The sequence below is a fragment of the Rhinoderma darwinii genome, chromosome 2 (assembly GCF_050947455.1).
Source record: "Rhinoderma darwinii isolate aRhiDar2 chromosome 2, aRhiDar2.hap1, whole genome shotgun sequence".
Lineage (NCBI taxonomy): Eukaryota > Metazoa > Chordata > Amphibia > Anura > Rhinodermatidae > Rhinoderma > Rhinoderma darwinii.
Window position 1 is genome coordinate 191,174,204 of NC_134688.1, and position 16,313 is coordinate 191,190,516.

The 16,313-nt window shown below is 37.7% G+C and overlaps 1 protein-coding gene across 2 annotated transcripts in view; it reads right to left on the bottom strand.

Annotated features, from left to right (window-relative positions):
- The window catches only part of SH3RF3 (SH3 domain containing ring finger 3), a 437,353-nt gene that overhangs the window by 203,310 nt on the left and 217,730 nt on the right, over positions 1–16,313 (bottom strand). For both annotated transcript variants that reach the window (XM_075852650.1, XM_075852652.1), the window contains exon 2: positions 9,524–9,799. In XM_075852650.1, coding sequence (XP_075708765.1) covers positions 9,524–9,799 — 276 coding nt within the window. The remainder of the gene's footprint in view (positions 1–9,523; positions 9,800–16,313) is intronic.

Genomic DNA, 16,313 nt, shown 5'->3' on the forward strand with positions numbered 1-16,313 from the left:
CGCCTCCATTACGTCTGAAAAGAGGTCGTGTGCACATACCCTTAATGTAATAACATACATAGTAACTGCTGCACCATAAACAGTCAAATATAGAGCACAGAATAAAACATACAACAACATACATGGTAATTGCTGCACACAAGGTCGGCTCATTTTATCTCAGCCCTTGGGCCCCCATATGTCTCAACTTCTTTCATTCTATATACTATACACCAATAATGGCACTAGTGACATTTTGTCATGGTTTTTGCTACATTTTGTTTTGCATGTGTGTGATGTTTGTAAAAATTACATGAATATATTTTCCTATTATTTCTTTAGAAAGCAAAAAAAAATAAGTGTGAACATATCCTAAAAGAAAAGAGGCAGCTCTAGGCTGCAAAGTTTTGTCATGCAATCCTTTTACTGACGGAAATGTGGCTGCAGTACGTCCAGATGCCAGAAGAATTATTTTGTTTTCATCTTCCCACATTAAAAGCCATAACAGCCATATCTTTTTTATTTTCACTTCAACATAGTTATATGAGGGCCTGTGTTTTGCAAGCTGTAGTTTTTTTAGGCACCATTTCACCTTACACATACATAAATGTTTCATTTATATTAGCTTTTACTACAGGTTAAATGCAGAAAAAAACAATTGCACCATTTTTACTTACGGCATTTACCGATCACCAAAAATAATGTGTTGACTGTATTGTACGGGTTGTTACGGATGATATCAAATACATCTATCTTATTTATTATTTTGTAACCTTTATTTAATAAAGTGTATTTAAAAATGTGTTTATTGTAATTATTTTCATGCCATTATTTTTTAGTAACGTTATGGTAAAAAAAACTGTGTATTTTACTTTCACCTTCCCTTTTCCCTATGTACTGGTATAGCTGTATATACCGGTATATTATGTCTGTGAAGAAAAATACTATTCAGGCAGCGCAAATCCTTTCACAGACAACAAAGCAGCCTGTGGCTCACTGTTAAGTCTTTCTGGCTCCCATACAGCAGGTCCAGAGTCTGAGACCTGGCAGAGACCTGGTCAAAGAAGAGGCTGAAAATAATGAAATATATAATGGGATCTATTGAGCACTGTCAGAGTGGCATAAAATGCAGAGAACAGCACTGGGCTCCGACATTTAACTGACCTTGCCAGTTGCTGACCGCATCCCTGGCTGCACCATAAAAAGGGTCAAATACAGAGAATGATGGGGAAGTCTGGGTTTGGTGAATACCAGGAGAAGGTTATTTGCCTGACTGCATTGTGCCAACTGTAAAGTTTGGTGGAGGAGGGATAATGCTATGAAGTTGTTTTTCAGGGGTTGGCCTAGGCCCCTTAGTTCCAGTGAATGGAAATCTTAATCCTTCAGCATACCAGTACATTTTGGACAATTGTATGCTGCCAACTTTGTGGTAACAGTTTGTGGAAGGAATTTTTCTGTTTCACAAAGCATGGTCTATATAGGCATGGCAGGGTGAGTTTGGTGTGGAAGAACTTGACTGGCGTGCACATAGCCATGACCTTAACCTCATTGAACACCTTTATGATGAACTAGAATGGAGATGGCGAGCCAGGACCGTAGGAACATCAGTGTCTGACCTCACAAATGCTTTTCTGGATGAATGGGACAAAATTCCCACAGAAACACTCCAAAATCTTGTAGAAAGCCCTCTCAGAAGAGTGAAAGCTGTTTTAGCTGCAGAGGTGGGGACTAACTGCATATTAATGCCTATGGATTTATAATGGGATGTCATAAAAACTCCTGTAGGTGTAATATGTAGGTATCCCAATACTTTTGTCCATATAGTGTATATATATATATATACATATATATATATATATATATATATATATAAATATATATATATATATATATATATATATATATATATATATATATATATATATATACAAACAAACATATATAGTAACAATTTTAATAAAATAAATTTGAAAGGGGTTGCCCCATGATTAAATGGTACCTGTTGTTTGAGATGACTTTTTGGAATCAGCTGTCATGTGCATGTACATGAGATATAACACAATATGTGACTATTATAGGACTTGTATCTGCAGTTTTGCTATCTGCAGGCTCCATTTCAGTTTTACCTGAACTCAGCCCAAGAAGGGGTGGAGACTAGTTGCTATGATGTCTCCCATACACAGCACAGAGAAAAAGAGATCCTGCTCCCCTCCCACACAGTCAGAAGCAACAGAATGGAGGATCTTATACAGCAGTAATGAGCAGTACAGCTGTAAATCCAGAAATGGGATTAGGTAGAAAAAAACTTACTAGAAGCTGCAACAGTCTGTGTGCCTCTTTCTCTCTCTTTATCTCCAGTAACTCCCTCCTTCTCCTTCTTTTCCTCCTCCCCTCCCCTCTCTATGGACTTCTATGGGAAACAGCTGCAACAAAATTCCTCAGTGAAGCTGAAGAGTCGTCTCCTCTATGCAGTACATATTTTATCAGTGAATTCAAAATGAATGATAATTGCATGAGGCAGGGGAAGGGAGAAGAAGAGTCTGATAAGAGGCATTTTTAGTAATAAGATATATTACATTATTTATTATCTTCACTTGTACTATTGATTCATAATAAGTTTGTTGAAACTACAGTGACTTTAAATATTACATTTCTCTATGAAATCTTGAAAATTGGATTTTGGATTGGAATCATTTAAAAAACAAACAAACAACAACCTGTGTCTAGATATTGCTCTACATAATCTTTATGGCACCCTCTCTCTGAAGGTCCACCTAATATGTTTAGTGCTAGTGAGAAGAACCTGCTACTAATGTGCTGAGTCTTATTAACTGGCCTGCACAATAGCAGGAATCACTACGCTTCCCGTGTTCAAGATGATATGAGCAGTGGGACTGAGCTACTGAGGATGTGACCAGGTGGATGTTCTGAGAGGAACTCAAAAGAACACCAGGGGGCGTAACACGAGAATTTTCTTTAAATTATTCCAATTAAGAGATTTTAATATGATGCATGATCTACTAGAGACTTTAAATATTTATCCATGGAACAACCCCAAGAAATGCGTCATAAAAAAAGAGTTAAATATTGAAAAATTGCAGCATAAATGAGTAAAATAACGAGTTTAAAATTATAAATATAATAACATATAATTTACACCGTAAACTAGAGAGATTTCACAGCAGTAACTATGACAAGGCGTCCATACAGGTTTGTAGTTTTTATTGGTACAAGATTTTGGTACATACGACTTTTTGATCACTTTTTATTACATTTTCTTTTAGCGATAAAGTGACCAAAAAACGGAGATTCTGTTTTGGGTTTATTTACGGCGTTCACCGTGTGGGTCAAATAATGTTATATTGTAATAGTTTAGACTTTTACGAACGCTGCAATACGAACTTTGTTTTCCTTTGGGTTTTTTTACATTACATTAGAGGAAAAATGGGAAAATAACTTTTAATAATTTTTTTTTTTTTTTCACTACTGAAAACTTAATGTAACTTTTTTTTTTTTTTACACTTTTTATTAGTCCCCCTAGGGGATTTCAACCAGCGATCTTCAGATCGCTGGGTCAATACACTGCAATACTAACGTATTGCAGTGTATTGTAATTTTTACAGGCTCATGTCAGAGGCAGAGCTTAACAGCAGAAGGAAGGCAGACCTGGGGGCCTTTATTAGGCCCCCGGGCTGCCATGACAACCATCGGCACCCCACAACATGAGGTCAAATGTGCTCTCAATGCAAGTGAAACAGACCATCGTTAGGCTTAAAAAAAATGAAGAAATCCATCAGAGAGATAGCACAAATGTTAGGAGTGGCCAAATCAACAGTTTGGTTCATTCTTGAAAAAAAAAGAGCTCACTGGTGATCTCGTGAACTCTAAAAGGCCTGGACGTCCACGGAAGACAACAGTGGTGGATGATCGCAGAATCCTTTCCATGGTGAAGAAAACCCCCTTCACAACATCTACCCAAGTGAAGAACACTCTCCTGGAAGTAGGTGTATCAGTATTTAGGTCTACCATAAAGAGAAGACTTCCTGAGCGCAAATACAGAGGGTTCACCACAAGGTGCAAACCATTAATCAGCCTCAAAAAGAAAAAGGCCAGAATAGGCTTTGCCAAACAACATGTAAAGAAACCAGCCCAGTTCTGGAACAGCATTTTATGGACAGATGGAACTATGATCAACCTGTACCGGAATGATGGGAGTAAGAAAGTATGGAGAATGCTTAGAACGGCTCATGATCCAAAGCACACCACATCCTCTGTAAAACATGGTGGAGGCAGTGTGATGGCATGGGCATGCATGGCTGCCAAAGGCACTGGGTCACTGGTGTTTATTGATGTGACTGAAGACAGAAGCAGGCGGATGAATTCTGAAGTGTTCAGGGATATACTTTATGCCAAGATTCAACCAAATGCAGCAAGGTTGATTGGACGTCGTTTCACAGTAACGTTTCACAAGATTTTTTCGTTCAACCCCATGAATTAAACCTGAAAGTCTACACTTCAATTGCATCTCAGTTGTTTCATTTTGAATCCAATGTGGTGGCAGGCAGAGCCCAAATCATGAAGATTGTGTCACTGTCCAAAAAATTCTGGACCTAACCGTATGTGATATATATACATATAGTGTACATATATAAATATATATATATTTCTCTAATACACACAAATAGATAGATAGATAGATAGATAGATAGATAGATAGATAGATAGATAGATAGATAGATAAATAGATAGATAGATTATACACACACACAAGTAGAGAGTAGCAGCACTCAAAAGCAAATCCCAATATGGACGTGGGTGCCCAGCAGGTAATCCCGATCCAAGGACTGTAGAATATATTTGAAGGAATCCTGCAGCTGTCCAGTAAAGCAAGAAATGTGGTTTATTCAATCAACGTTGAATAAAATATATAAATTATTTTGAATAAAAATATATCCATTTATTTTTGAATAAAATATATAAATTTGGTATCGCCATAATCGCATCAACCCGTAGAATAAGGTGAAAATGTAGTTTTTACTGTGTGATGGACGCCGTAAAATCAAACCCCCCCCCCAAAAAATGGTGTAATCGCTGTTTTTTTGCCCATTTCACACCACAAATATTTCTTTTTCAGCTTCAAAGTACATTATGCAGTACAATAAATGGTGAAAAACGACAACTTGTCCTGCAAAAAAACAAGCCCTCATACGGCTATGTCGACAAAAAAATAAAAAAGTTGTGGATTTTGGAAGGCCGGGAGGAAAAAAACTAAATTAGTTTAGATAGATTGGCCGTGTCTTTAATGGGTTAATTACCTCAAGCAGAAACACAACTTTTCATTGTAGCACCCCCTATCTGATTGTCTGTCAAACTCTAAATGTCTTTTATGAATATTGTAGTCATTCCCTGTAGTACAGCCTCCTGCCTGTGTCTGATCAACACCATCTTGAATTTTGGATTTCACCCTGCTTTCTCTTCCTTTCCTATGCTAATTATTACCTTCCAACCATCCTGCTTTTCGCAGGATTGTTCCGCAAAACTGACCTCAAAAGGGGTGTGGCTCATACACATGAACACTAAATTTGGCATTTCTGTGAGGATTTGTTGGCGTTCCTGGGCATATAAGGGGTGGAGCTTAAAATTCCATTTGAATGGGGATTAAAGTGTTCAGAGGTATGTGTTTTATGCTATCAATCCTATGATGCACCGGCATCCCATCATATAAGCAGCTAGAACCAGCACCATCTCAGCTAGAACCAGCACCATTATCTTTCCCTCAATATTCTGCTATAAGTATAAAGCCAAGGAGGCTGAACTGTGATTATCTTCATTATAACTATGTGACAGGAACCTGTCCAATTATTATCAGTTAGGGTATGTTCACACGGCCTATTTAAGGGACGTAATTCAGGCGTTTTACGCCTCGAATTACGCATGAAGAGACGGCTCCATTACGTTTGCAAACATCTGCCCATTGATTTCAATGCGTTTTACGATGTTCTGTTCAGATGAGGCGTTTTTCGCGGCGTCCATTACGGACGTAATTGGAGCTGTTTTTCAATGGAGTCAATGAAAAACTGCTCCAATTACGTCCCAAGAAGTGACATGCACTTCTTTGAGGCGGGCGTCTTTTTACGCGCCATCTTTTGACAGCGACGCGTAAAAAAACACCTCGTCTGAACAGAACATCGTAAGACCCATTGAAATGAATGGTCAGATGTTTGTAGGCGTAATAGAGCCGTCTTTTCAGGCGTAATTCGAGGTGTAAAACGCCTGAATTACGTCTGTAAATAGGCCGTGTGAACATACCCTAAGAGTGACACAGGATTATCCCTATAGACTCAAGTAGAAAAAGTGTCACCGAAGCCTGAGTCAGACTGTTGCTATGCAACGGCCCCAGGATGATATTTAGTGATAGAAGCAGCAACAAAAAGAACAGGTAAGAGACTGATACATGGAATCCCTAATGGAACACATGGAAATCTTTAGTTTTTATCTGAGCTTCTCTTTAATAAATTATTTCTAATTCAATTTGTCATTGTCTGTTGTGCAATTACATCAACTGTATCTTTGTATACTGTTTGAATGGAATAAATTTGTGCATTTATTGGAAAATAAAAAAACTTACATGAGGTGTCCTTACTTTTTCATAGTAACTGCAGAACATGCAACACACACACACACACACACACACACACACACACTTACGCACACAGACACACACTTACGCACACAGACACACACACACACACACACACACACACACACACACTTACGCACACAGACACACACTTACGCACACAGACACACACACACACACACATACATACACGCACACACACTTACACACACACACTTACGCACACACACACACACACACACACACACCAGATGCATCCCCTAATTTCCCTAGCACAATCCTGCATGTGGGTGTATGCGCTCTGCCAGTCAGAGGTCACAGGCAGCTGAATGTTACCCCCCTACTGACAACTTTTTTGATGCATATTAATGACTACAATTTTGGTATCGAAATTATGTTATTGCTTCGCTGAGACATCAGGGTGCCCAATGCTGTCAACGCTAAGGGTAGGTTCACACTAAAAAATCTGATTTTGACCTGCCTGCACTTTCGTTGCCGCATTTTTGCTGCGTTTTTCGGCCGTGGCCATTGAGCGCCCCGGACAAAAACGCAGCGAAAACCGCTTTCTCTGTCTCCCATTGATGTCAATGGGAGGTCAAAGACGGAAATGCGGGAAGAAAGAGCATGATACTTTTTTCCCCCCGCAAACGTTTTTTCCCGTTTGCGGGAAAAAAACGCCTCCACCTCCCATTGTAATCAATGAAAGGCAATTTCGGACGGTTTTTAGCGTTGTTTCTGACGCGGTTACCGCATCAAAAACAGCTCTAAAAAACTCCATGTGAACCAGCCCTAAGAGTTTTTGACCCCTATCTCCCTCGGTAGTACTAATGTAAGTATAGAGAAAGACCTGACTCTCTTTTCTACCTGTAGTTTATCTTTTGTGCTGCGTGTATATTATGGTATCCTATAAAATATATAAATAGTAATAGCAAATGACAAAGAACCCAATCATTTTGATTGCTAAAATCTACATAAATTGAAAATACATAAATATCTGCAACTATTTGAAGGGCAAACTGTTAATTTCTATAACCTTTTAGCACTATGAAGTAGATGGATTTACCCTGGAACTAAGCCCATTCTTGTTATTTCTTGTCACTTAAGGTCCCTTACAAGCACCTAACCTGCATTTTATTTCATTCTTTTCTATCTGGCTTCCCTTGCACAGTCCATTTGATCAGCAGCTCAGCCACTGAAAGTTTTTTTTTCCCAATTAAACTCCTGCCCTGTTCATTGTATTGAAGCTGACCCTCCTAAGCCAGCTTTGTCACTAAAGCATATGATCTCACCTCGCCTTTTCTCTGTGGTGCACGGTACGGTTCTCTTTTCTGTTCTCCTTTATGTTTTCATTCTTCTCCTGCAAATTCACAACAAATTGCTGCTCTGCTGTTTCTTGTAACCCACCAGAGTCCACATAGATTGTCAAATGCACAAAGTTTCAAGTTGGCAAAATTATGCAATTTTATTTCTACAGTATCCTCCCTGCTGATCATATTTAGCTTGTTTGTTTGTTTGTATTTCATTCTGTTTCAAAGTAAAATTCTGAATAAATATAGGTACGTCCATCAATATTCATGTGTCTTACACATTGCAGATAGCTACTTCTGTAGCAAACCTTGCCTGAAAAGAAATCAATTAAGTTATGTTACCCTCCATGTGTGGATCTCCATTTACCTTTCACCTCCTTATGTAATAGAAACATTTCAGAAGATAACATTGGTGTATTAGCTGGGACACACACCGATCCCCAAAACAAATGGCGGCGCTCACTATATCGCCCAAAGCTTTTTGGAATCTTATTTTGGTATCTTTGATAGAGTACTTCTTTGAAGGTGGCGTTGATGCCCATAGCGCTGTGTGAAGAATGTGCGATAAGGCAGCAGCAGATAGAGTATCTCTGTCACACTTGTTCATTTCAGTCATTTAAATATTAGAAAGCATAAAATTGTCCAGAACTACAAGTAGAAGCCCCCTGTTAACTCTTTTAGGACCAAGGCCTTCAGATGCCTGAATGTCCACAGCAAAATTTCCCCTATTGGAATAAAACAGGTGAATATTTATTTTGTTTTATACTTTGGCTAAACGTTTTTCCTTTTTTTGTGGCACAAGTGAGACTTTAATGTGAAACCAAAACAGAACCAGTAACTACATTGTTTTAGCGCGATCTGCCATTATACTTAGGACTGTAGATTATGGTAAGGACTGTAGATTTACGCCCTAGCTGCATGGAGTTTAGGAAGCTAAGGCTACCTAACATAGGGGAATAGAGGACTTTCTGGGTGACCATGAATTCAGCTCCATAGAGCTAATGTGGCTGACCAATGTAGCTGTCAGGCAGCAACTTTAAATCTGGAGAAAGGATTAGTCTGTAGTATAAAAAGTGTATTTTTTTCCCCTTTATATATGGTTTCTGTTTAGGATCCACTCCTGGTTTTGCCTAAAAAAGAACCTGCACCAAAATCCGCCTGTGTGCACCTAAACCCAAAGTGATCATATCTCTACATGGAAATAATCATCAAAAATAGTTTTTACACTTTTTGTTTAAATCAAATATCTGCTGTCGGGTGTCAGTTTTAATGCCACCATATGCAAAATATTGTCAGCTGATCACCATCATTTATCTAATGTATATGGGCAGCTTTACATAGACAACAACAATACGTTCATCTCATTCACAGTTTCAAACCATAAAACCATCTTAGCAATAGTTCTAAAGTATTATAGATATATATCAATGACATTTGACAGGTATCATGCAATGGCCAGTCAGTAGCTGAGACAATCCATTGTTTCTCTCAGTAAAGAAAAGACAAAGGAGTTGAAATGTGGTTTGTCGAAGGAAATCCAAACATTACAGCAGTGAGATCAATAGTTTTCATGCAGAGAAGATTATTATATATTTACCTTGGTGAATGTTAGACAGTCCTTATCCTGATCTTTATCTTTGATTTCAAAGTCATAAAGTGCTTTCCCTTGTGGAGTAGGCTGGCTGAGAGGCTTTATGCACTGAATATAGCTTGCTGGAAAGAAGCCACGATTTCCATTTAGTTCTCCATGGTACCAATTCTCATCCACTTTCCGTCGTAAAATGATGATGTCACCCTTGTTAAATTTGAGATCACCAGGCTCCTTTCCCTCGTAAGCATAGAGCGCTCTTCCACATGGAAGCTGAGAAATATTCTGAGGGAGAATGGAAGAAAAATGAAAACAATGAAATACAACTAAAGTTAGCACATTTAAAAAACCAAAACTAAAAGAAAACTTTTTTACATCACAACACTCTCATTGAGCTCTGCATTCACAGAATGCAGGCTGCCGTAAATTGTCCCTCTAGTCTTCTGACAGCACTTTTAGAACTCTGATTGGAAAATTTCATTCTTAAAAGTTTTTCAATGGGATCTTTCATACTATAACTATTACGTTGCATTAAATGTAACTAAAATTGGCCATAGACATACTGTGGCAATAATCAATCTGACTAAAAAAAGATCAATATCACTATAGGACTAAAAAAAATAATTAGTTATAGCCAATAGAAATGTTTTCCAATTCTGGTATCAGATATATATTTTCTTTTAATTTTTCCTTGGCAAATTACTAAAATATTTTGACGTCCCCTGTTCTGGGCACCCTCTTTGAGCAAGAGCGAAAAACCACTGCCAAAACCACAGTGGGTCTGACTCTGGTGGACTTGAGCCATCCATGTATTACATAGATAGCAAATCAAGCATCATCCCCCAGCAAAATCACCTCTTTGCCAAGGGTCGAATAGAAGCTGAGCAGCTGGTCGCCGCGGCAGTGTTAGATTATAGAGGTTGTTTGTGAAGCGATAGCCCCTTTAAAAACTCTGTTGTGTCCAATGCAGGACCTGAGAGGGCGGTGCATGACACAATGATTCCACGTGAGAATCAGGCCCTGCCCTAGGCATAACACAGTGCTGCAGCTTTGCTCGGACTGTTCCTTTAAGGGATTTGCAATTACAATAAAACTATGATTATTTACTAATAATAAGTGTATATTATTTATATTTTAACCCTGAACAATAAATTATAGCTATATGTGATTTAAACATCATGATAAATTTAACCCTGAAGCAGGAAAAAGCCAGTGGCAAACAATAAATCGCCTTTTTATCACATTTCTGTTTTAATTATGGTTGCTAGATGACGTGTACTGCTGCGGTAAAGTTGCAGGCTGTTATTTTCTTATGCTAAGTAAAAACCTTATTAGTAGTTTATTTTTACAAAATCTGTCACATTGAACAATGGTCTCAAATACAGTCCTTACTAGTGCTTTTCTGGGTACTCAAATAAAGGATCATGTAAATTGGCATGAGTCTGAGCTCAGTTAGATGAAATAAAATATTCTTAAGTATGTTAATCCTGGATTGATTCTTATAATAGATAGACAATGTTTCTTCAAATTGAACAGGTCAAGCCGGTTTGTTAAATCCTTTTATTTATCCGGCACAAATTCACTAAATCTCATTGTTCTGAGGCGTAGATTAACAATACTGGAGCTCATCTCAGAACATGGTTTTTAGTAATTGAGGCCATTGATTTTCACTCATGCCTTGCGGGTTACGAGCAGTTCTGCTATAGGTTAATACCTGAATCCCCTCAGTTTTAATCTATTACACTGTTTAACTAGATTGTGCTCTACAATGTGATAAATTGCTGATTGTTGTTGAATGATATTTTCTTCTCATAGTACATACACATAGAAACGTATAACAATTCTGTATTGGACAGAATAGTGTGTTTTTTTAGCGCTAAAGTTCTTGATGTTATTTTCTACAGCTCAACATTTACAAAATAAACAATATATTGTTATGAGCCATTTTCCCCATCAGCTAATACCAGCTAAAAGTTATTATAAGAAATAGTTATCACAATGTCTTATCTTAAAGTGAATACCAACCCAAAATTATGTGATGAATAATTTTATAGTATATCTTTCTGTTTTTTTGCAGCGCCATTTTTCTGATAAAGAGCTCCAAAGTCAATGGATAAAATAGTGTAAAATGATAAACTCTTGGTTACCAGAAACCACCACTAAATCATTTGAAGGGCATTTCCCAACTTGTAATGTTATGGTACATTGCTAGGATATGCCACAACATTATGATTGGTGGTGGTCCGACCTCTGTCAATCCTTCTGATTCCAAGAATGAAGGGACAGAGGTCCCTTTGGTTACAGCAGCTCGCTCGCCTGTCCACCTTCTGTTCACAATACACTGGAAAAATACACAGCTCCATACAAGTGAATGAAATTCTGAGGATGATGGGGGAACTGGGAGTTGGACTTCCACCGATAAAGATATAACTGCTGTATATATCATTTCCTAATATATCAGTGTAAAATTACCATAGGGTCCCAAAAAAGTCAACTTGCATTTTAAATATTTATTGAATTAAACATAAATGATTAAAAGATATGACAAACCATTTAAAGTGGACAACAAAAAAACATGATTAGAACTTTTTTATGAAAACTCTCCTGATTGAGCTGTATATAAATCCTCTCCTCCTAAATACTTCTTGATACCTGAATTCGTTCTTATGCGTACATTTTAACATGTATGTTGCTAGCATTTCACACACATGTTGATGTAGGTGGCACGCTGTATCAATACCTGTTTCTATGGAAACTACACGTAGACTCAAATGACTTTCCATAATTGCAGACATCGCAGAAAAACACCAGCTATACATAAATTACAAGATGTGTCTTCTGAAATGTTTGCCTGTTTCCCTGTTTCAAGGTTCAGATTTGATGCAGGTAACGTAAACATTAGCCAATAATTCTAATGATTCCAAACCATTTTGTGTATGATGTCTAAATGGAATTACTATCATAAACACCCAGAATAAAACTCATCTGCTTTTTATGTCTATATATACACAAGTTTTTCACAATCAAACTAGATTATGGAAACATTTTTCTGCAATTTTATAGCAAATGTTATATTAATGTCATTGTGTCAGTTTGTCCTGTTTATGAAAACATGTTTGATTGTTAAATATTCATATATAGATAAAACAAAGTACTGTACAGTAATATGCAAAAGTTTTAGGCAGATGTGGAAAAACACTGAAAAGTAAGAATACTTTCAAAAATAGAAATGTTAATAGTTTTTTTTTTTTATCAATTAACAAAATACAAAGTAAATTAACAGAAGAGAAATCTAAATCAACTCAACATTTGGTGTGACCATCCTTTGCCTTCAAAACAGAATCAATTCTTCTAGGTACACTTGCACAAAGTCATAGATTTTCTAGGATTATAGTCAGGTGTATGAGTGATCATGATCTTCATTTTCATATGTAGTTTGAAACACAGTCATTAACTGTAACAGAAACAGCTGTGTAGAAGGCTTAAAACTGGGTGAGGAACAGCCAAACTCCGCTACAAAGGTGAGGTTGTGGAAGACAGCTTCATGTCACAGGTCCAACATGGCAAGACTGAGCATTTTTTACTTCCCTTTTCCCATCCCTTGGTTGAACTTGATGGACATGTGTCTTTTTTCAACCGTACGAACTATGTAACTATGTATATGTAATTTGACGAGTAAAAATGTGAAAAATTTGGCTGTAACAGAAGGCAGTTTGTTCACCAAAGGGCTGGAAATCAGTAAAATAATGAGAGTCTACAGGCAACAGTGAAGCATGGTGGAGGTTCCTTTCAAGTTTGCGGCTGCATTTCATCAAATGGAGTTGGGGATTTGGTCGGGATTAATGGTTTCCTCAATGCTCAGAAATACAGGCAGATACTTATCCATCATGAAATACTATCTGGTAGGCATGTGATTGGCGCTAAATGTATTCTGCAGCAGGACAAAGACCCCAAACATACAGGCATTGTCATTTAGAACTATCTTCAGTGTAAAGAAGAACAGGGAGCCCTGGAGGTGATAATATTGCCCCCACAAAGCCTTGATCTCAACATCATCGAGTCTGTCTGGGATTACATGAAGAGAGAGAAGGATTTGAGGAAGCCTACATCCACAGAAGATATATGGTTAGTTCTCCAAGATGTTTGGAACACCCTCCCTGCCGAGTTCCTTCAAAAAACTGTGTGCAAGTGTAACTAGAATAATTGAAGACCAATCCATGGCGCTGTTTCTGGATAAAAACAGTCATGTTTGTTTCATCAAGTAAAAACCCCTTTCACTACATTGTCTATTGAAATCTGCTAAATTCTGAAGTCTACCTCCTGTTTCATCTATTGCTTGTTTTACACTGCTGTTCTGCTTGTTCAGACTCGCTACTGTGTATAAGAGCAAAGCCACCACTAGGTCATCAGGAAAACAGTGTATGGAGAGATGTTTAGAATTACAGCAAGAATAGAAGCATTAGAATTTACAAGTAACTAGACCATCAGTGAGAAAGAGAAGACTATCAGGTAAGTGCCGCACATATATTAAGATAAATGAGCCTCAAAACAGGAGATTCAGGAGATCTCTTTTAAAGCGGATCTCTAGCTTCATCTTTTTGGACTCGACTGAAACTTTAGTAAAACTAGAAAATGTATAAGACCCCTTGTTCCTGGTCCTCCTGTAAATCTTTTCCCACAATTACATATATAGAAGTGGTAGCATTTTGTATGTGAGCATTGTGACACCCCTTGAAGCTACAGTGTCTTCAGTGATCTTCAGATTATGTGAGTATGTTATAGAATGCATGAATTTTAAGAAGAAGCAAACATGTCTAATAGCAGGATAAATATAATACTATTGAAGTTAAGTTGGCCAAAATGACCAAACTTTGAACAAACTTTGCATAAATCAATAGTATAAGCGAATCTTATTAGAGGAAAAATGCCTCTTTTCTACTTATCAAGCTCCTCCGCGCTCTATGTTCATTCACTCTGAAATTACTGCTTACTCCATCTTGTCTTTGACAAAACGGGCTCTCAGCTCACTGAGGGGTCAGGTTACAGCTGCCCATAAAAGTCTATGGAGACGGGTGGAGGAGCAGAGTGAAAGAGAGGATTAAGACACAGCTAAATGTGCTGCAGATTCCTGGTAGGTGTTTAATCTCACCCCAGAGCTGGATTCTCAGCTACATTGCTCAATACTGCTGTATGGTCTCCTGCATACTGCCGCTGCTTCTATACATGTGATAGAGATAGGAGAGCATGATTCTCCTCTTCTATGTCTGCAGTGTATAGAAGACATGATAGCCCAGAGAAAACTGAGAATTAGAGATAGAGTCTGCAGAGGGGAAAACTGCAAAAAAAAAAAAATACAGAATACAAGTCATATAATGGCCAGAAATAGTGTTATTCCTCAAGTACACACATATAACAGCTTATTCTTAAAAATCATCTAAAAGTGTAGGTGCGCTTTAAAGATAACTGCAAGGAAAGAAATGGTGAGCTTTGTTGTATTCTGTAAGAGTGAAATGGCTGTTCCCTCAAAAATGCTGATAACGCAGACAGGTAGCTGTAATTTCACAGATCATATAGTATGTCCCAGCAATCTCTCTCATCTCTTCTTAAGCTCCTGTCAGAGCACTCGTCAATGGGGAGAGAACCTTCACCTTGTGCTAATGTGCTGTAAATTGAATGTGATTCAGCAATGACCGTGACTGATGAGTGTCACAACGCATTGTGCATTACATCTTGCATGTTCATCTTTAGTTCACACCACAGAGAAAAGGTCTCTGAACACTCACAGCTATATTGATCCAAGTCTACCATTCTACATAATGGAGCAGCACCATGGCTCAGTTTTTAGCACTGTTGCCATGCAGCACTGGGCAACATCTGCGTGGAGTTTGTATGTTTTCCCTGTGATTGCCGGGTTCTCCTTTAGGTTATGTGGATTCCACTCCATTTACACATGTATGGAGTATTGACCATTGAAAATCAATACAGTTTAAAATAAATCATACCAAATGCTAACAACATAGTACATTGTATATATATTTAGATAAAAAATCTGTATCATAGGCTCTAGGGGTAAAGAATATATATTTTTGGCAGGGTCAATCAGCAAGACAAAACAGTATAATACAGGTAGGTAAAACAATATTCAATGTATTGATATCAGAGTTTTAGATGATAAGTATATATTTATATATTCTTTACCGTGATAATCACAATAGATTTTCATCTCAACCAAAGTTTGGTACTTTAAGAGCATTTCCACCTAACAAAAATATAAATACCTGCATGCTGGGTAACACATAGTATGGCTGCCATTACAATTCCCAAAGGGGTTATCACCCAACTTAAAAATATGTAAATGTTTTATAGTAATGCAGGGGATGGAGAAATATCACTGTATCACTGGGCAAATTTGCCATTTAGACTAAGGCGGGTGGGTGGCAAACTCTAAAGAAGCATTATTGGCCACCATATTGTTTTTTTTATCCCAAGTTTTCAAAGAAACAGAACTATCTGGGAAATGGCTTTATATAATTTTTGAGATTCAATACAATAAACGGTGAAAATGCAGTCCAATCTGCAGTCAGAATGTTATAGAGAGGGGAGCTGAGAAGATTAATATATATTTTTGGAGCAAAAGGTTCAGTATAACTTAATAACGTTATTTATTCAGTTAAACCTCTGCTCATTCTAGGCTTAGGAGTTCAGTAGGTGGTCTTAATCACTGAATGACAGCCTTCCCTGTATGAGTGTAAATACAGAGTTAGCTGTCAATCAGTGATTAGGAACGCCCACTGGACTC